The 22983-nt window shown below is 31.0% G+C and overlaps 1 protein-coding gene across 2 annotated transcripts; it reads left to right on the forward strand.

Annotated features, from left to right (window-relative positions):
- Positions 1-36: 36 nt before the first annotated feature.
- On the forward strand, positions 37-18668 carry LOC127698605 (serine/threonine-protein kinase Nek2-like). Of its 2 annotated transcripts, none has more exons than XM_052202147.1 (9): positions 37-128; positions 3944-4049; positions 4317-4534; positions 6510-6747; positions 8051-8260; positions 8811-8982; positions 9554-9608; positions 11489-11559; positions 17038-18668. In XM_052202147.1, the coding sequence occupies exons 2-9, from the start codon at positions 3951-3953 to the stop codon at positions 17349-17351; spliced, it is 1377 nt and encodes a 458-aa protein (XP_052058107.1). In that variant the 5' UTR covers positions 37-128; positions 3944-3950; the 3' UTR covers positions 17352-18668. The 2 variants fall into 2 exon arrangements, with proteins under 2 accessions (XP_052058107.1, XP_052058106.1); XM_052202146.1 differs by lacking the exon at positions 37-128 and adding an exon at positions 184-454.
- Positions 18669-22983: the final 4315 nt, after the last annotated feature.

The raw sequence follows: 22983 nt of genomic DNA on the forward strand, positions 1-22983 counted from the left end.
CTTCGCCAATCACAACAACGTTTACATATTGCGGGAACTTCAAACACGGGAAGCTGACAGCAATGCATCTTTGCGAACATAGCTGAGAAATGGTCCACAAATGTTGACACAGTCACCTCTCCTGAAAGGTTAATGATGATGACTTCTCAAAATATTAATTTACTTTCGTAAGGTTAACTTCAGAAAAATCGTGTCTGAACATGTTCCAAGATCACTAGTTCTATTTTGATCCAGAGTTTGACGGATGTTTACATTTTTAACAGTCAAACTTAAATCATAATGTGACATAAACGATAGATTCAAAACTTTCACACTGAAAAAAAAACATGAATGGTACTGAAGACTATGACTTTAAATCAAACATAAAGAAAGAAAAAATGACTAGGGATTTTAAATTTGATGTTGATTTATCAGGTGAAGACCATAATCGTTATTCCAGACATTCAGTAAAGCAGTAAGTTTAACAAACAAAATTATAGACCACAAGCTGGGACTATTATTATAATTATTATAATAGTCCCAGCCACAAGTCAGCCATACCCAATGTTGAGCAGACTTATCTAGTCGCAAAATGGGGATTTTTCTGGTATGGGTACCTAATATGAGAGCTTGAAAACAAAGATGGTGACCTTTCTCTAATAAGTATTTAATTTTAGAATACATTTAACTATTTAGTTTAAAAGAATTCTATCATTTTTGATACTCCAATACAGCCTTAAATTTTGAAGAAGCAGGCTGATCGAATTTATAAATAATTATAAATTATAATTCAGAACATCTAAAGGAAACAAGATCCTTCCATTCATCAGAAAAAATCTCAAAATAAACTCAATAACCATAAACATTGAGCATACCAAGCCCATTTCAGGCCAAAACTAGAATATTGCTGCATCGTCTGGGACCCTTACACAACAGAGAACTTTAACTCCATAGAAAAAGTTCAAAGACAAGCAGCAAAATACGTATGTTCTAAATACCAATACTGAAAGTGTAACAAACATGCTAAATACTATTCACTGGCCATCATTACAAGAAAGAAGACTTAAAAGCTGATTAACATGTTCCATAAAATCACCAATGTTCAACAAAATTGCCATACCATATACTAACATCCTAATTAAAAGCAAAGCAAACACCACTGACCAGGTCTAACCATGAACAAACATAACAACAAATTTGATGCAGCAAGGACAGTTACTCACGATAGTTACAAATTTTTTTTCTGCCAAACTATAAAAGATTGGAACAAATTACTTGAACCAATAGCCTGCAGCACCACTACTGAGTGATTCAAGGAGAAACTCACCAGAGAAATTCTCCTTGACACTTACCAATACCTACATGCATAATCTATATCTTTTTTTCTTATCTTTTACCCAAAAAAAAAAAAAAAAAAAAAATAGTACTGTAAATTCAGAAATTATTGCGTGCATTTATTATTGCGATTTTTCAAGAACGGACAAAAATGCGAGTTTTATTATTGCGATTTCGAAAAAAAGAAGTGCATACAGGTCTATATTTTAGTTATCAGAATGCGAGTTCTTATTATTGCGATACTCACCAAGTCGCATTATTCGCATTAATTAGAACCTCGCAATAATTTCTGAATTTACAGTACTTACAAGTATAAAAGTTGAAAGATAAATATGAAATTAGAAAAATAAATTTGTAATTATTAACAATACTGTTAAACCAGGCATGCACCAGAAAGTAATCATTAACCAGTTGATGTTTTTCTGTATATAAAGAAGAGAAGAAGATGGCAGGGTGCTCTCTGTAGTTTATAGATAACTTTTATAATTAATAAATAGAAAAGTTTACATCCAAGACAGTGAAAAAAAGACAACATTTGTTATTTATAATTATAATGTCAGCAGAAAACACACATAACTTAGTATTTGTTTTATGAAAGAAGAATTGCATTTTTAGAGTACTAACTTCATCAATACCAGCAACTGTAAAAATATAATGTTTAACAATACTATGTAAACAATGTCCTCTATGAAATGTGCATCCACGTTTTTAGTATACATGTCAGGTACAATTAAATCTATAAGGCACAAAATATATAGAGTAGACCTATTTTTGTAAAACTAATAATAGGTCAAATCAGGGCAACCCAAAAGTTTGTCTAAAAGGCCTCTTATATTTATATAGGACACTATTTATACAGTGTATGAACACTTATGCAGTGTAGAATTACTTGTTAAATTACTATATAAGCATAAACATTGTAGTGAAGACTATTTGAAACAAGAGATAGGGCATACCAAGGGGGGCAATAATATATTGTGTACAAGTCCAACAAAAACTGACATAGTCAAAAAAAATTAAATTACAAAAAAGACCAACAACAATAACTAAACATTACACAGAAACTAAAGATAGAATTACATTTTTTTCAAAGTAAAATACAAATTATAATTGTACAAATTATAACTACTTGTACACAGCATATACAAACTATAAAATAAAACTCTTTATTAATGATTTTCCTACCTACTTACCCATCCTGACAGATGGGCAGTGTAGAATTGGAAACAATATAATTATTTTATTTTTGGCCCTACTAGAATTTTGTTTCTTCTCCATTAACAGTTTTGCCATTTAATGTAATAAAACCTTTAAGTAAATATTTGTGTCTCACATTTGTTTGTAGATTGACCTTTGATGTTAATTATATTACAATTGCTCAAAATTAATCCCTACAGGGCTATGATTATCTTGTTGATAAAATTATGTAATCTAATTCACTGGAGTCCAAACAATGTGACACTTTATTTAAATCCAGGAAATAAAGGAATATCACTGAACTGCTTTGCCCTGTAGGAAAACACACAATTTAAATGTCAGCTTGTGAAACACACAAAATTAAGGATGAAAATTTAAAAATTTGTAGTGGTGATTCCCAACAGGTGACAAGGGCAGCTTGGGAAATATAAAGGAAATACATCAGTCATTTTGTGTAATGTAGGATTACCTATACAATATGATTTATTACAACATATAAAATGTTGTAATCAGTCTCAAAGTTATTACAGATTTCACAAATATGTTATAGTTGGACATTACATTGATTTCGCTTTTGACATTTTAAGGTAAGTTTATTATAATTTGCATTAAGAAAACAAACTTTTGTTTTATATTTGATATTGAATTATATTGCATTAAAAATTATCTGGGACTATTATACTGTTAGTATAAATAGTCCCAGAAAATATATTTACATCAGGATCATTATACAGGCCTAAATATATTAATTTGTCAAGAGTGAATATCAAATATAATCTTTAGACACTGTAAAATACATACTTTTATTCCAAACTCGGTTACAAAATGTTTTAAGTATTAAAAGGTCTGTTGTTTTGCCTTTTCTCATCGTTTTGACAAAAAAAATTGGTCAAACCTTAGCACCAACAGACAGCCTTCACGATAAACTTTTGAGTCCACAAGCCCGAAGCTCAATTTTTTGAAAATTTTAGTTGGATTCTGTTGGCTTGCAGAGAAGAATTTTACAAGCCTGAGAGCAATTTTACAAGCCAGGGCCATAGGACTTGTGGTTAAGCTTGAAGACTGAACAGATAATCATGTATAAGTCCAAGATTTAACCAGACATCAGAGTACTAAACCCTTCCACTTATTACCCTTGATGGGCAAAATGTACAAAAAAATAAGGACAGTAAAAGTCAATATGGTATAAGCAAATAATTGAAGTTATTACAGTACATAGACACTAAACAGATTGTGGAAGAAAATAGACAGAGGATTCTGACATGGAATGTTTATCATATATCCAGGCAATTTTTTTTTCAAATTAGATAACCTTAATTGATTTTTAATTTTCTTGTAAATAGATATAGAATAATTCCATGTAGCAGAAAGATGTACAATAAAGAAATATGATTATCATTCTGCAAAAAGAGTTTTCTTTTGTTTTTTTTAGCCAAAAGATGCCTTACAGTACACTGGATGACTTTGAACCATTATCAACGATTGGATGTGGATCATATGGGACTTGCAAGAAAATTAGACGAAAGAAAGATGGCAAGGTAAGTAAAAACATGCAAATATCACCCTAAGTCCAGGAATGTATGCATTATATCAGCCTAGTCTTAAACTGAATATTCTTCAGACAATGCAGACCAATTATTAGCTTGAAAAACCAGTCACTGACATTTTATATAATAGGCTAAACTTAGGCTTGTATTTAACATGTTAAATTCTTTTACTACTGAATTTCATAGAAATTATCCATTTAATGAACATCATTGTTTTTTTCCTATTTTGAAGAGTAAATTTTATTTATGTTTATACAGATTTATGCTTGGAAAGAGATGGACTATGGATCCATGACAGAATCAGAAAAACAAATGTTGGTGTCAGAGGTTAACCTTTTACGTGAACTAAGACACAAGCATATTGTAAGATACTATGATAGGATCATTGATCGTAGTAACACAACCATTTATATAATCATGGAATTCTGTGATGGTGGAGACCTGGCAACACTCATATCCAAATGCAGAAAAGATGGGTATGTGTTTCAGAATAATCAGTTAAAATTGATTATGTAAAAAGTATTTATTTTATGTATATGGATAGCTATGTGAGCAATATGTTAATAGGCAAGATAAATTAATTTTCAACATGCAGATGTATCTTAGAGTAAAACAAAAGTAAAACTATTTATTGGTGTAAGTCAATATTTACTGACATATAATATCTTTAACAGTTGCCTTCCCCATTGCAAATAAACCAAATATTGAATATTTAAAAATCATGTTGAATTTAAGTTTATATCGAGGAAAACTATAAAATGATATGCAGTTTTATTTTTTTATAATTTCTTGTGCATTAATGCATATTAAATAATTCTTGTAACAAGTTAACAACTTCATTGATTTTCATAGATAATGCATAATTGTCTCACCTGCCATGATATGTTACAAGTCTTAGGGGGGTAAACTAAAAAAGGTATCAAATCTACTCCTTATAAAGATAAGGAGATGTGGTATGATTGCAAATGAGACAATTATCCACCAAAGTTATTACAAAAAGTGGATGTAAGCAATTATAGGCAACCGTACGGCCTTCAACAATGAGAAAAACCCATACTATGGTCGGCTATAAAAGGATCCGACATGAAAAATATCAAACAATTCAATTGAGAAAACTAACAGCCTAATTCATAACAAAACAATGTATGAAAAACAAATATGACAGACATGATCTAACGACAACCACTGAACTACAGGCTTCGGACAGGCACATAAAGAATGTGATGGGGTTAAACATGTTTATATACATTTGTTTGAGATTTTGGTCTTTATGTTTGTTGACCTTCACATTACATGTAGTTGGATATTTGTTATAGTTCAGTGGCATAATAAAGTAACTTTAATTATATTTTCATGATTTGCTCAGTTTCATAGTTACTGTAAATAATAGGTCAAACTATATTTCGACTATGTAGCATCTTTGCATGCTGTACATGTCTAACAAGTATAAGAGAACTTTGACCTCATTTTCATGGTTGATCTGAATTTTTTCTGGATAGGTGGTGTTTTCAGTAAATGTAGATTATAAGTCAATTATACATGTATGTTGTCTATAAAATCATTGTAAGCTGTTTATATTTACACATTATATCTGACAGGAATCGCCTTACCTTGAACTCAGTTTCTGGGTTTATTGATAAATGTTGAGTTAAAAAAAATATGTTAAGTTTTCCTGATAAGTTTAGCTCACAGTTACTTTTGACAATCTTGCAACTGTATTAGATCAACAGAATCATTGTAAAGAGTACATACATGTAACTAGTAGAGTGGATTTTGGATTGCTTAGAATTAAGATGGTAATGGTTCATAAAACTCACCATAGATAGTGTACTGTCACATGTTGTGATGCATTAAATCAATACAAATACTAATATCTGCCATGGTGGCATACTGTAAACCAACTCATTTTTGCGACTTTCCCTAATAGAAAAAAACCCGAGAATATGTAAATCTTGGATCTTCTCTAAATACATCAAGTTAATTTGAAAATCATGAAGTCAAGTCGCAATGAAGTGAGCTAGAATGGGCTAAAGGCAAAAATAAGTTGGTTTACAGTATATGATCTGTCACCAGAGATTCACATTGCCACTGTATAAGTAACAGCAAGGATATAAGTGGAAAACCCTAAACCCAATATCGCACATTTGCAAGTTATAGAACTAATAGTAATATTCATAGTTGGTGTTATTATTATTTTGCTCTTCAGTCTTGCAAGCTTTGTACATGTATTTAAATGTTGATCTCATGAATTTTCAACTTGTCATTCTGTAATCATCAATCATGCAAGTGAGCAAATTCAGGTTTTACTGTCTTGTTAAACATGAACATGTATCATATTTCAAAATTCATTAATAAAATGACTTGACAAAGAAGTGCAAGATTTAAGCTTCTTTCAGTCACATTATGAACAGTGACCTATTGTTGAAAAGTAAATGTTATAACTTTTTTCAGGATATATATGGAAGAACAATTTGTATGGAAGATGCTCATTCAAATGACTCTAGCGCTGCAAGAATGTCATCGACGCAAAAATGGTAAAGCAGTGCTACATCGTGATTTGAAACCAGCCAATATATTTCTAGACATTGATAAAAATGTCAAGTTAGGAGATTTTGGACTTGCCAGAGTGCTACATCATGAGACAAGTTTTGCAAAAACATATGTTGGAACGCCATATTATATGTCGCCTGTAAGTTTGTGATCAATGAATAAGCACTCTCTTATTAAATTAGCAACTTCAAACTCAGTATCAAGGCTCATTTGAAATTGGACCATCTTAGAGGTCATGTTTTATATAATGTAGATGTCTTTCAAGTAAAAGGCCTTTTTTTTTGCAGATTACACTATTTGAAAATCAAATGATGTTCCAATCTAAAGAGTTGATGTCAATTGAAGCCCATTTAGAATAACTCCTATTTCAACAAATTTTATCAATGTAAAAATATATTGAGTAACATCAATTAAAATAAAACAAAGAATTATAAAGTTACAAAATGCCCGTCATTTGACGGGATTATCAACAGGTTTAGAAATTTTTGCATGCATTTGTACATGCGATTGTTAAACAATGTACAAAAATGTGAGGTTAATTATTGCATTTTCATGAAAATGTGCATATTAATAATGCTATCTTGATTTAAGCTTAAGTTTTAATTTTGCAAAGCCTATTGTTTCTTAATTTACAATACCAAAAGGCAGACGACTTTACAAGACAAACATGAACATGTGCACTCCATAGTCATGATAATAGTTGTTGTATTTTGATACAATATAATATTTAAGAAATAATTCATGGGGGCTTGAATATATCATGATTTTACCACGGGTTGGCCCTTAATGACAAATATTTTACCCTGAGCGATAGCGAGGGGTAAAATATCGGCATAAAGGGACAACCCGTGGTAAAATCACGATATATTCAAGCCCCCATGAACTATTTGGATTCTAATAGGACAAATACGGCAATTGTTTTGGATCGAAGCGCTCTAGATGAAGGCATTATTTGCCGTTCCCATAAATAAACGCACTATTAAATTGACGTAAAAGACCGGAGCAAACTGAATAAATGACATGCTTAAACTATTTACAATAACATATTTAGATAGGTTTGGATGAATCTAAATGATAATTGTACTTATATGTCTTATATGTATACAAAAAAAGGCTTATGTATAACACATTTTTGCATCGTTTGTTTACGTTTCCTTGTTGTGATGATTATTGGTTTCACAAGGGTGTATTTTCCCGTAAAATGCTTATATTCTTACGTCGTCGTTCTATGACGTCGGGTAGCTCATTCATAAAAAAACATATGACGCAGGAGTACGATTGGAACAGCCCAAACAATATATTCATATTTTACCACGGGTGTGTACTCAAAGTGTTTGAAGAACGTCATGTTAGAATTGTAAATATAATATCTATAGTTGTAAATAAAACTCTAGATTGAGCATGAATTGATATAATACACCATAATTTGTTGTTGTTGACAGGAACTTGTGAATAACATGTCATATAACGAGAAGTCTGATATATGGTCGATGGGTTGTATGTTGTATGAGCTGTGTTCATTACATCCTCCATTTACTGCTAGTAACCAATCAGAACTCAACAAAAAGATTTGTATGGGAGAGTTTAACAGAATTCCAATCAGATATTCAAGTGATCTCAATGAAGTTATAGCCAAACTACTTAGAGTTGAGGTATAACTATTATTAAACATTTAAAAATGTGGTTCACCTTTACCCATGAAATCTATGAAAATGGATATCCCATGAATAATTATGAACATGATGAATCCAAAATACTTTATTCAGGTTTCAGACAGGGTTTGTTAGACTTTATTCCCTTCATTACAAATGTGTTCCAGTGTGCAACCCTTTAAATTTTGGTTTTTGAAAAATAATCTTAATTGACTTGGATTGTCACTTTTCCTGTCGAAGGTCATGTTTTTTTTCAGCAACTGCAGCTTCCTCCACCAATAAAAACTGACTGCCATGTAATAGCCAATAATGCCCAGAGTGGCATTAAACACCAAAAATCAATAACTGTCCAAACTATGGACTTAATGTTATATAAACTATTTGTATATAAAATACTGATACACTTTTGAAAACAATTTTATCACAAAGATATTGAAAAACGAGTTACTATCCTCTGAAATATTTTTTGTATTCAATGTATAGTTACAGTAACTGCTTATCCCTTTGTCAGTCATTTATAAAATGAATTTAAATTCTTTATATTCAATAGGTTCATAGAAGACCAGGTATTGAAGGTATTTTACGTGATCCACGAATACAAAGACAACAACAGTTATTAGAAAGACAACTATCATCAAGTAGGGAATCAGAATCATCAAAAAGTTCTGAGGATATAGGTGTAAGAGAAAAAAGAATAGATGCCAAAGAGAAAGAACTTGAGAGTAAGACAAATTACTGTTAGGAAAAATAAAAAAGAGGGCTGATTTATGATTCATATATATATATATATAGTTCAGTGCAGACAGGTATCTGTTTTATTCAGGACTTAGAATTTTAAAAAGGTTTGTTTATTGTTTTATCGATACACAACGCTTCTTGAAACTTAATTGCACTTGGCAGCAATAGAAATATTTGGTGATAAGTTATTAGCGTTTGCATAATGTTTTAACTGTTTCATCTGTCAGCTCTGGTTAAGCTTTTGGTTAAAGGTCATGTTTAAAAAAGTTTGATATGAATTATACAAATTATATGTTAACAGGATGGTGTGACCAGCAACTCATGGTTCAGTGATAAAGTTAAGCTCATGGTTAAAACTTATGTTACAGGTATTAATGTGGTATTCTAACATGAGGTCCTTCAAATGCTTTGAGTCCATACCAGTGGTAAAATAAGAATATACTGTATGTCAGCTGATCAGCAACTTCATAATTTGTTTTGGCTGTTATATGTAATTTTTTAATCATACATTCAAAGTTATTCCATGAATACATTTCTTATATTCCTTATTTTCAGGCAGAGAAAAAGAAATTACAAGAAAAGAAATAGAGTTAGAAGAAAAATTAAAAAAGTAACTATGCAGATAATTTTTGAAAATAGCTAATTTAGGTTCCACTTTTGTAGTGTCAAATAATAATTCTCCATGGAAATATGTTCATTCAGTGGCCATGTCTAATGTGTTAAGTGAACACTGCTGTTTATATACTCCCTGCACAAATTTCAAGGGTAGCATACTGTAAATTCAGAAATTATTGCGTGCATTTATTATTGCGATTTTGTCATTTTAGACTAAAATGCGATTTTAATGTTTGCGATATTGAGAAAAATCCTGTTTAATTCATATAAAAAAATTTCAAAATGCGAGTTTAAATTATTGCGATTATAACCCTGTCGCATTTTTCGCAATAATAAAAACATCGCAATAATTTCTGAATTTACAGTACATTGGATTCTTTCTTTGTTCATCTGTCCACTCTTTTGTCTGTTAAAAACAACCACATGGATAAAAGGGATTTCTAGAAGTACTTTATGACTCTACTACATTACTACCTACACTGAAATGCAGGTTAACTTTTGATTTTCAACATCAGCCACAATAATAGTTTTACAAGTATGCCTTTTGAATTGTCTATAAATGTGAAAATGGGTTCTTAGATGATAAATTATGTTTAGGACCTTATAATTTTGCAACAAACCTACCTATCATGAAATTCATGTCATTTTCTGTTTCCTTTGTTGCAGCAATAACCAATTTAGATTTGTGACTCTTTAATTGTAGCAAAATTATAAAAGAATAGATTCTGGATGATAAGCAAGTTTGTTTGAGCTAAGATCTTATTACTGTTTATTGACCAGTTTAGTGCATTATGTATCAAACTGCCCCTTTATTAATAAAAGCAAAACTGGTCCATTACAGACTAACAGGGCATTAATACAGGGCCATTATGAATAAACAGGGCTATTATGAATAAACAGGGCCATTATGAAAAAACAGGGCCATTATGAATAATCATGGCTATTACGGATTTTTAGTTATCAGTTCAAATACATTTCTGGGGAAAAGAAACATAAGAAATCGAAAGTTCCCAAAAATCTTGACTTATCTTTATTGACCCAGTTGTCAAGTTAATAATTACATAATACATTCCATGATGTCTATCAATTTAATTAATTTTGAGATTTAAAATCCAGAATGAAATCTTGTATTTTGTATGCCATAAATTGCTTTGAATAGGACAACAATAAGACTATATTTACATTTACATGTTATTCCATCACATCACTTTAAAAGTTTCTTTTTGATATTGCATTTGTTATTATTATATATATACAATTTCTCCACAAAAAATTTGGCTTGGTTAAACATTACTACACATTGACGGTTTGGTTAATAAAAGTCTTAAGAAATGGGGGTTTTCAAATTGACCGTTATTTGTCCTCTGTCAGTAATAATGGCCTCAGAGGCTGTATTGTCCCTCGGCACAGACCTTGGACATAATGAGGCAATTATGAAAACACCCATCAATACTATAGTAATGTTTCTTTCAACAATGAAATGTAGTTAAAGTTTTATTGTGACTATTATCACATGTATCATTCCAGAGTTATGTCCCATGTTTTGTGTCCAGATTTGTCTTAAAGTTGAAAGCAATTTTGATCTTTGATAGTAGTAGGTGATGTTAAAAGATAGAGTTGATATTAGGACTTAAAACAGAACTATTCTTTGAAAATACAAGCAATTAGCTCTCTTAGGCAATGTCTTGTTCATAATATTTGATTTGATACAAGACTTAATACATTTGAACATTTACTGATTGAAACATGCATGAATACATAGTTTATATATAAAAGCAATTAGATTATATATATTTCGTTTTATCAACTATTAAAAATTGTTTAAAATTAAGGCCAAAAATGTTTTAATACTGTTTTGTTATCATTTTTTTATAGATTAGACCAACTGATGAAAGAATATAAAAGAAAGGGCAGTTGTATAGATGTGAATTCTGCAGGGGACGCAGGTAGGAAATCTGCCCCTCCTGCTCCACTTTCCCCTATTGTCCCACTCCTCAAAGTTCCCCCATATCTCATTAGACGTAATTCACCATTCAGATCACCACTGGATAAACTAGACTTTAATAGAGAGGACTATTAGTTTTTGTGCTGTGGCTTTATTTGTTGCTTTGTATGTTGATTTCTTACTTAGGACTGTTTCATTTTAAGGGAGTCGATACAGTTTCAGAGCAGATGATAGTCTGATAAATATCTAATGTCCCATTGTTTCAAAATTAGTTTGATGATTATGTTAAGTAACTGAACCAATCTAGGAAAATTAAAATAAAAGAATAGAACATAATTCAAAGTTATCCATAAAAATGGTACAGAAAAATCTATTGCAAATTTTAAATGAAACAAAAAATTAATAATTTATTTCGTCAGAGAAGTTGCCTATTTTCTCAATTTCCAATGGTGGGAGGGAAAATATGAATTTTACAAATGTAACATAATTTTCCCCAAAATGTAAGATGACAATTTGGGAGCTACATTTTTACGAAACTTTTAAGAAACTTTTTTGATTCCATCTAAAATGAGTATGATAAAGTTTGAAGTTTTTATTTCAAAATGTAGTGTCACAGCTATTTCATATATATTGAAAAGTACAGAAAAGTCAGAAATTTGATCACTGTAATCTATTTTCTATTCTGTGATTTATCCAAGACTATTGCTTTACAAAATATCTCAGAATCATAAAAATTACAATACAATGTGAAACTGTACCGACTCCCCATTAACATAATAGGTTACCCCGGCATGGAACTCAGGAACTCAACAATTAAAGCAAAATTGTATTATTTCTCTTGCTTTTTTGTCCCCTGCACAACACAGTGCCAGGGACATAGTAGAATGTTCATCAAAAAGTTTACTAAAAGAACATAAAAAAAATCTTGTTTTTGGAGTTGAAATATCAGCATCATATGGGAACATTAGGATGCTATTCTTTTATTGTTTGAGTTTTAACTACCTTTATACCTGATTTTTGAGCACCATCCATGGGTTTCCTGTATGAACAGTCCTTAAGTAATTGTTTTTGTATATCTGCTATCTTATTGCTTAATTTACTGCATTGTATATCTTCTGCTATCATAACTTTGCTTTTGTATGATATTTACCTAACTTGTAATTTGTTGCTTTTTTGTGCCATTTGTTTTTTGTTTGCTTTATTAAAAGTAATCTTTATACAATCATAAAAAAACTGAACTCCTAGGATAATCGAGTTTCCTTATATTTACATATTTAGTCCAGCCTGTTTCTAGAGAAGAAAAAATGTGAATTTTTTTTTAAAGATGAAATGAACCGAAACTATTATATGCAGCATATAGTGTTTTAGAAGTTTGTCACTTTTGTTATTGTTACTCTTACATTTATCATCATACACTTTATATAGCTGCCAAAAATGAAGCTGTACCATAGTATGGGTTTGTCATCATTGTCTAGATTTTATTTGGAGACAAATTTTTAATTTCGTATGATTGGTTGCATTTTAAAGAACAAAAAATAATGCTGCATCATAATCTTTATGCAGTATTGGATGAAATAGCAGTTGACGATTGAGGACTTTCAATGAATGGTGGGAGGGCATTCCCAAATGCAAATAATATCAAAATATATTGCAATTTCCAATACAATCAATTCAGATAAGCAATTCCAAAAATGTTGGTTTAGATATGTGGATTTAAACTGAAAAATATGTATAAAACTAAATCTGAGGAGAAAACTTTCATTTTTTCTGACTACTGGTAATATTGATGTCTTCAATTATGCAATGAATGAGATTCAAGAGTTGCTACCATAGGCAGATTGCATTGCATATGTAATGCTGTGGCAGAAAATTATATGCTTTATTTCTGGTCATTTTGTATAACTTTAGTATGCATTATTTCTACTCCTTTTATACTTTTACTACGCATTATTATTTCTAATTTTGTGTAACATTCTACACATTATCTGTGTTCAGCCATTTTGTATTCATTGTTGTGTAATTGTATTGCTTAAGTACCCATAGTGCTTTCATGTATTATAACTAATACACATTTGAATTTGTAACTTTAATAATGTGCCTTATTAATCCCACATAACAGTGAAGTCATCATCATTTGTGTCATTATGTATTGTCTGGCATCATGTATTGTCTGTTTGCTACATACCAAAATGGAAAAGCCTTTGTTTATGATTGAAGTTGATGCTGCTTCAAACACAAATCAATATAAACATTTAAATCCTTGCGTTAATCGATATAGATAAAGGCCAAATGTTTGGTATGTGCAATGTTTGTTTTTCATGTCATTTATCATATGATCATGTGCAAAAGTTATGCATCAGTCTTTTTTAAAATCTGGCAAATTTGAAATGATTGTTAAAGGGAGATAACTCATTTTCTTTTTAAAATGGAGGTTTATATTATCTCTACATTTATGTCAAAACTCTTGGCATTTAAAAAAACTCTTATTGGAATTCCATAAGCAGTAAAATCTTATCAATAAATCATATGTTAATTTTACTGTTTATCTAGCAAATAGTGCTGGAAAAAAGAATAAGGGAATTACATTTAAAAAAAAAATATATTATAATATTACTCCTGTTGTTTGATCTTTTTTTTTTGTACACTAGAATTGCTTATATTCTTTCTGAGATAGAATAAAATGGTCGGATTTTAAAAATGACTGATACTTGATTTGATCTCACCATATGTGTTCTTTTTACTTATGTCTTTGTGCCATTGTGTAATTAATATTTAACCCTGATTAATATGTACATGTAGTGATATGTAGTGTTTGCTATTAATGAGGATATTGATAAAAAATGTGTACGGTTTACTAGGAAATTGTTTACAAAAGAGGTGTTCTTTTAATTCAGTGAATTCATATAGATACACAATATATAAATGGGGAAAGTTATTTGCATAATATTTATACACTCTTTTCACAATTTATACTTAGTAAACTGTATACCTTTTTGCCCTGCTTGCCAATTGTATTAGACCAGTTTGCAGACTGAACTTTATAGATGCACAATTTGATACAGCATATGTACAACTAAATGTGTGGAATTTCATTCTAATATGGATGGGAATGTTACACATCTTAATTTCTTAATAGCAATGAATACATACTTGTATGCATGCTGTGGGAATGTTTACCGTGATACCATTATATACATGGCTTTGTACATAAGGGAAAGTTAAAATAAAAAAAGGAAACTGATTGAGTCTTATCAATGCATGACTTTTGATAAATATACAAACAAAGTACACACTGTCCTTTATCATGGTGGCATTAACTATTTGCAAATAACCTCAATATCTTATCCCCAGTTTCTACAAAGATGACAAAAATTTGTAAAGCTGTATTTCATAATGAGACCTTATTAGCCAGTAATTGTCACCTAACCCAGGCTTCATTTTCATGTCCAAGTTGTCAGGATGAGGTCTACTACTAAGTAACTATACAATATATCAACAATTGGCCTGGTTAAGTTTTCCGGATGAGGTTTTTTTTCAGTTGCTATAGAGAATAGGTCAACAATATTTGATGTGGCCTGGTTTAAAGGACTACTGTGGATTCATTTATTTTCGTGGGTACCAATTTTCGTGGATTGAGAAAAACTTGCATATTCGTGGATATTTAATTTCGTGGTTTTGGCAAAGTCTGCATACATTCCTTTAGAAAATTTGTAATTCGTTGAACATTTAAATTCGTGGTTCCACTATACCAACGAAATCCACGAAAATTGGTATCCAACGAATATTAATGAATCCACAGTATATGAGTTTTGACATCTTTCCAAGTTTTGTGTAAGTTTTTTTAATTAGGCATTAAGCTTCTAGAAATTAAGATAAATCTTGAGAAGACAAATGTCAAAGGATACCTCAAAAGTCCATGTTTAATGACAACTTAAGAGATAGACTACCTAAACATCTAGATACCCCCTACTACACTCCTTTAAAGTGTGTCAACAAGGATTTGAAAAGGGCAGGATGCTTATCTAAGAGTAGCACTTAACCATTTTGGGAAATCTTATTTCATTATAATTTTTGTCTCGTCTGCGACAAAAGTTGCAGTATGCATGACATAGGGATTAGTATCCGGCGGCGGCATAAACTATTTGTGTAAAGCTGTATATTTCAGAAGGTAGAAGACCTGTTAAAGTTTCTGTCTGTCATATATCTATTGTCCTTGACCTCATTTTCATGTTTCAGCTACTGCTTGAAAAAAATAATAGTTTTTGTCATGCGAATTTCTCACTTTTTATGAGTAATAGGATAATTATATTTGGTAGGGTATATATGTTCCTTGCAATGTCTACATGTCCCTCAGACAGAGTTCACCTGACCTTGACCTCATTATATGGATCAGTGATCAAGGTTAAAGTTATGTGATTAGGTCTGTTTCTCAGATACTATAAGCAGATGGTCAACTAAATGTGGAGTATGGAATGATTGTAAGGGGTACTGGCAGGTTTCATCTGACCGTGACCTCATTTTCATGGTTCGTTAGTCAATAATAAGTTTTTGTGTTCTGGTTTGTTTTTCCATTACCATAAGCAATAGGTCAACTATATTTGGTGTATGGAATAACTGTAAGGTGAACATGTTTCTCTGATAGGATTTATCTGACCTTGACCTCATTGTCATGGATCTTTAAAAATGTTAAGTTTATGTGATACTTATAGTGAAACTCTTATTTTTAAGACTTCCACCATAAAATCAATGGTCAGTTAAACAGGCGAGACATTACAGGGTGAGGACTCTTGTGTTAGAATTATAAATATTATGGGTGGTTGGGGTCTAAAAAGGTGCATCCCATGCCCCATGTTCAAAGGTGCATCTTCCTTCATAAAACTTTTGATTTGATGCAAATCTGACATTAGTGATGACCACCACTGCTAAACAGTTATACAAATTCCTATGAGACAAAAAATGGTAAACTGCATTGTTCACTGATTTAATCCATTTTAATCAAATGGTCTTTAAAAAAAGAGATAGTGAAGGTGTTATACTGTAAGTACTTATATTGCTGTAAGAATAGCTAAGCTATTTGGTTTATCATTTAAATTGCCTGTCCAGATCTCCACAGCTAATCACTTCAACAATATACAATTTAGGTATGTAATAAGGTATATTGATTAGTCTCTTGTTGTTTACTAGATTGTTAATAACATATGTTTAATGACATTACAAAATTGCATCTTTGAAAGAAAGCTATGATTTCTCTTAACATAAGTTAAACTTGCTAAAAAGACTTGCCTTCTGTTGTTGATCCTAAATAGAAACCTGACAAAATGACATGCATGTTCACTATTGTAAATACAAATACTATGTAAAATAGAGATAAAACATCCATATTCTTTGAAAACCATATATGTATAATGTTCCAGTTGAACAAAAGGTTATCATTTTACATACAAAATTTTTGGTAAAATTATATAAATGTACTTTGTAGTTGCAGATTTGTCAATAGACAATCCAGTTTCCTCATGCCTATCCAAAGGAAAGAAAGATCCTGATACACCAAAGAAAAAGGTTTCATTTGATATGTATGGCAAGGAAAATTTACGTCAACGAGATCAGAGAGTTTCAGAGCTTTTATCTAAATATAGTGAACCTGAAACATATGACAGCCTTTATACTCAGGAACTTGTCAAACGACATGAACTCAAAGACAGATTATTCAAAGCAAAATTAAAAGCCTTAGAAATAAGAGGACTTGATTATGATGTTCGACCGAAATCTAAAAACCTATTGCATTTTAGATAGCTGTGATATCTAATTTATTTATCATTTATTTATTATGGAAGGTTGTTTCAAAGATGTTGTTGTTTACTAGGGCTTAAAATTTTTAGTGGTATTTACATATTTTTATAATTACAAAAAGTACATGATGTATGATTGTATGGTTTGCCACTGTCACATCTTATATTTGGAAACATTTTTTTCCATCATAACTTTTTGTGACAGATTCTACTGAGATTTCAGCACAATATTGCAAGATTTAAAGTTGGGAAGATATAAGGGTTATTCTTTTACTTTTGAAACAAAAACAAAGAGATTTTAAAAGTTAAAACAAAATTCAATGTACTGTATGCAATTTTTGGTGTTAAGAAAAGTAATGGTTAAATTTTTGGCTAATCTGATCCTGAAATTTCATGGAAGTTAAACGTATTGTATGAAACAAGTAGTGATAAACACATTTAATCTGATTTAAGGTTTACTTGTTAAACTAATAGCACATTGTGCTATTTTATTTTATATGAACATGTTATGCTGAGAATTTTATACTTTTTTTTTATCAATATCCGTCCTTTTATATTTTTGTCACATTTACAGCATTAAACCAAATGCAACAATCCCAACATTTTCAGGAATGTATACATTATCATATTTTAAATAAGAAATAAATAAAAATATCTTTAAACTATCTTATTTTATCCTCATAAAGTTTTATTTACATTTTCAATGAAATGACATTTATATTTTGTTCTTAAACCCTACTTATTAAATCATAAAATTTGAGCATAATTTATGCTCAAGTTTTCATAATTTTTAAAAATCTTGAATCACAATCCTAGCTTTTTTCTTATTGAGAGTCTACTGGTTATCAATACATAAGAAATTGATTATTAAATAAATCATAGAAATATATATAACTTGTGAACATTATTTGACTCAAACTCATATTTTTAAAGCCAATTAAACATGTTAAATAAAGAATAATGTCATTTATAGGTCAACACATATTTTTTATAAAATTAAATTTAATTGATTACATTCAAGCAAAGAAAAACTTATTATAAAAATGTCGGCTGGTTAAAATATAACAAATTTAGAAAAAAAAATTTTGTTTGTTTTTGTGTGGTTGTGGAATATTGCCATAAACTAGGGTAGGTTTCAATGCAAGTTTTATGTTTGTTGACTGTCTTGTTACAACTTTTAGTGCTAGATTGAATAACACATACATGTACAATGAACAGTTGGACAGGGTGACACATTTTGTTACATTATTTTTTTTTTTATATACAAATATTTTTACAGATTTTTAGCAAACAAAAGTGATAATAAACTGATTTTTTTTCACACTTGTCTTTCATTTCTACGGCATGGAAATTGATATGAGCTATTTGAGTACACAGGGTGTCCACATCCATGTGAAACTATGTGTGTTACTATTGCTCCCATGCCTCATTAACCACAAGAAATAGGATCTTTGCATGCTTACACTACTTACAATTAAGTTGTTTTCAATACAAAAAGAAGGCCAACATGACCTATTTCTTACATCTGAGGGACACCAGTTTCAACAATCTTGATTAAATGAGGATTTTTCACATCTCAAATTTTATAGTTTTTGGATAATCATGTATATGGAGATGATTCATAGAGAAGACCAGCATCCAGTTAAATGTATGCATATCTCAACTGATTTGTATGCTTTACTGTATTTTCTTACAATTTACATTCCTATCTTTGGTGTTGTTTGATGTGTTACATCTAAATTATTTATGAATATGATACCAGCAACCATACAAATTAATTTGACCTTCTTTTCATGCTTTATTGGCTTTTTCAAGTCTACATTGATAGTCTTATCTCAGGTACTGAAGGTTTTAGATGATATCAATTTTGTAAGCAGGTTCACTTTAATTATGTAAATATAACCTTATTATTAACTCACATGGTCTGAAAGGCTATGTATGCTTTTGGCATCACTTGGCATCTGTCGTCTTTGTCCATCTGTCTTCATAAACTTTACAAAAAATCCTCTCCTCTGAAACTACCATGCCAAATGTTAGCAAACTTTACCTGAATGTTCCTTAGGAAATCTAGTTTAAAAAAATGTATCTTGGGATTTGATCCATCAACAAACATGGCCACTGCTGCTTAAAATAGAACAGGGGTGTAATGCAGTTTTTGGCTTATATCTTAAAGTGAAGCAGTAAGTGCAAACTGACATTTGATAAACATGATAAGCAAGTCAAGGTCTATCTCCTATGGAATTTTCAGATAAATCTACCATCCACTTTAGAGTTATTGGCCCTGCAATGTCAATTTTTTGCAAATTTCAGGGTTTTGGGCTTATATCTCAATAACAAATAACTAGAACAGCAAAACAGCAGGTAAAGGTGAATTTTCTATGTAATTTTGAAAAATCGGATATCCCATTTTGGAGTTATTGCCCCTGAAATGTAGTTTTTAGCTCACATGATCATAAGGCTACTTGAGCTATTGCCATCACCTAGTGTCCATTGTCATCGTCGTTTTCTTTTTCAAAGATCTTCTCTGAAACTTCTGAACCAAGCTTTTGGTTATAATCTTTAAATCTTTTAACAGATAGAGAGAAATTGTAAAAGTCACAACATGACAGAAATCATCATTTGACCCCTTATAGGAGTTATTGCTTTTGAATGATGAATTTAACCTTTTTTTTGGAAGACACTATAGTAGATATAGAGAATCTTTCGATAGCAAAAAGGTTCCTCAAAATAAGATCTACAAATTATTCAAATAGACAAAATTGTCAATTGACCCCCTTATAGGATTTATTGCCCTAGAAAGATGATTTTTACCAATGTTTTTCCAGAAATGAAAATAGATAAAAGAGAAATTGGAAAAAAGTAATAATGTTCAGCAAAATAGATCTACAAATAAATCATCATGGTTGAAGCAGAGACATATATACATATATGTCTCTGGTTGAAGTTATCAGTTAACTTCTTAGAGGAATAATTGCCCTTGAAAGGTTATTTTACCATTTTTTCCTTTTTGCAGAAACTATAATAGAAACAATAAACTTAAAAAATATTCAGCACAATAAGATCTACAAATATCAGCGTGACTGAAATTGTAAACTTTTACTATATGATCTGTTTTCCTTGAGTGATGATTATTACCGATTTTTTAACTCGCATGAACCTTCATAGCTTTTGCCATCACTTTGCATCTTTCGTCAGTTTGTAATGTTAAGAGTTCGATTTGGAATTTTTGGAGTTCTGCATAAAACCCTATGGGAAAGCACATTGGTAGAACTTTCTTAATTTTATTTGGAACCCAATGACATTATATAGTGTTGTAACCTAAAATGTGAACATTTAATTATTTAAAAATTTGGTCAACGTTGCGATGGAAACGGTAAAAAGATGAAATTTAAAAAAAAAAAATGTGTTTCAACTAAATTAAAACTCGGAAATGTGATCTATCATGCATATATGTGCAGTAATCAAAAATTCGGTTGGCATTTGCAATTGCTTGCAATTGTCATTCTGTGTTTCCTTTGTCGTCTCTCTTGCACCTCAAAATCTTCAGGGCAGTTCTCAATAAAACACGCGTCAGATGGCAAACTTTTACTGTATGTTAGGATTATTTGTTTAGGTATGCTTATATGTTTTATTTGTGCATGGCGGTCTGTAAGGACCCACACAATGATTTGGGTTTATAGATTCTCATGGGAAAGAAACTTTCCTATGTTTTATTTTACACGTAATAACAATATCTTTAAGACAAGTATTGAGTATGTAGAAAATGATATATAATACCTTTGTAAATGAGTTGAGGGTAAGACCGTGTCAAGAATTACGTCATTCGTAAAATACTATAGTGAAAGTAAACAATGGGAACCAAAGTTTAATGGCATTGCACGAATTGACTGAATTGTGATCCCTAGATCACGGAAGTTCGTGATATGACCAAAATAGCTTCACATTTAATTTCAAATTTCCGTCACTAAAAAAACTTTATTCTTTTGTTGTCGGATTTATTCTGTATAATACAGATTGTATTAAGCTATAGAATAACACAATATAAATGAAAGGATTTATTTCTTACGCGAATTGACTTTGTTAAATTTTGTTATTCTGACAAGACCTACTTCGCGACATTCAATCCTTTAATCAATTAATTTGATCCACATTATGTTTATTTTAGTATATACATATAGGCTAGTAGTTCTATTAGCATAAACATAAGGACCGACTAGTTCTTGCCCTCTTTAGTTGGAATATGAATAAAAAGAAATGAGGAAATACGCCAATGAGACAGCCATCCAACGATACAAGTTTCCAAACACATAAGTCATACGTTATTTTACGCTGTTTTGTAACGCTAAATATAACTCACCAATTTGGGGACTGTCACTAGTGGTGACATAAGTTTTGGACCAAAGAAAGTTTAAGAGCTCTCAAAACCCCTTTAGGTCCAATATCACAGCATCGTACATATTAACAGGATCAAGTAACAACGAATTGTTACCACCTTTTTTAATCGAATGGCAAGGTCACTAACAACTCAGTGGACACAAAAACACTTTCTAAATTTTAATTTGGAGTCCATTGGCTCAGTTCCTTGAAAGAGACATGTCTCTCACGTTCGACTACTTTATTGTTTTTCACTCAGCGAATCCAAATTTAAAAAAACGATAAAGAACATTAATTGTTGTCTCGCCTGCGACGGCGACGGCGGCGGCGGCGGAAACCATTTGTATGAAGCTTTATATTTCAGAGTGTAGAATACCTAGATGCTTCATACCTTGTAAACAGATCCATGTTACGAAGTTTTCGTCTGTCTTATGTCCAATGTCTTTGGTCTCATGGTTCAGCGACTGCTTAAAAAATGTAGAGGTTTTTCATGTAAATTTCTCACTTATGAGTAATATGATAACTATAATTGGTATATGTGTTCGTTGCAACGGCTATATGCCCGTCAGGCAGGGTTCATCTGACCTTGATCTCATTTCATGGTTCAGTGATCAAGGTTAAATATTTTTTTTTTGCGTTTTTCAATTAAAAAAAAACCTATGAGATAACCTGCGATTTTTATCCTTCTAGCCATGTAAAAAATATTGGTTCAAGGGTCGATTTTTGCAATAAAAAGAAAAGTTAACTCGCTTTAATTAAGGACAATTTATATCTGAACTTAAACGCTTGATTTATTCTAATCACTTTCCGTTTGTCCTTGTAAAATAATTTTAAAAAAAGATGGTATGAAAAATACAAATTCGTCTTAATTGATAAATAATAATTAAAAAAAGGTTGACTGGGACATCAAAATATGGTCTATCCCCTCGGCCTCACCCATCTGTAAAACACATGCTAAGTAGGGATAAACGTGAGCAACGTCTTGTCAGGATGGGGACTTTAAATCCGATGCCTCGTGTAGAAAGTGTGACACGCTCTCTCTGCACGCGAAAGAATCTTTGCAACAACTCTGATGGGTCCGCAGGTGGCCTGTCTGCAAGACTAAATTTCTGGCCCTATCAAACATATCCTCATTTTCTAGTGGCAGTCGAAATCTCGCTCTTCCCCAGAGTCGACCATCTTTCGGAACCTTCCTTTTGCATTTACTGTATATTTGTTCTCGTCGCGAATTGGCACGAACTATTTCTTACTGGGTGGTAAGT

This window comes from Mytilus californianus, unplaced genomic scaffold (assembly GCF_021869535.1).
Source record: "Mytilus californianus isolate M0D057914Y unplaced genomic scaffold, xbMytCali1.0.p SCAF_4, whole genome shotgun sequence".
NCBI lineage: Eukaryota > Metazoa > Mollusca > Bivalvia > Mytilida > Mytilidae > Mytilus > Mytilus californianus.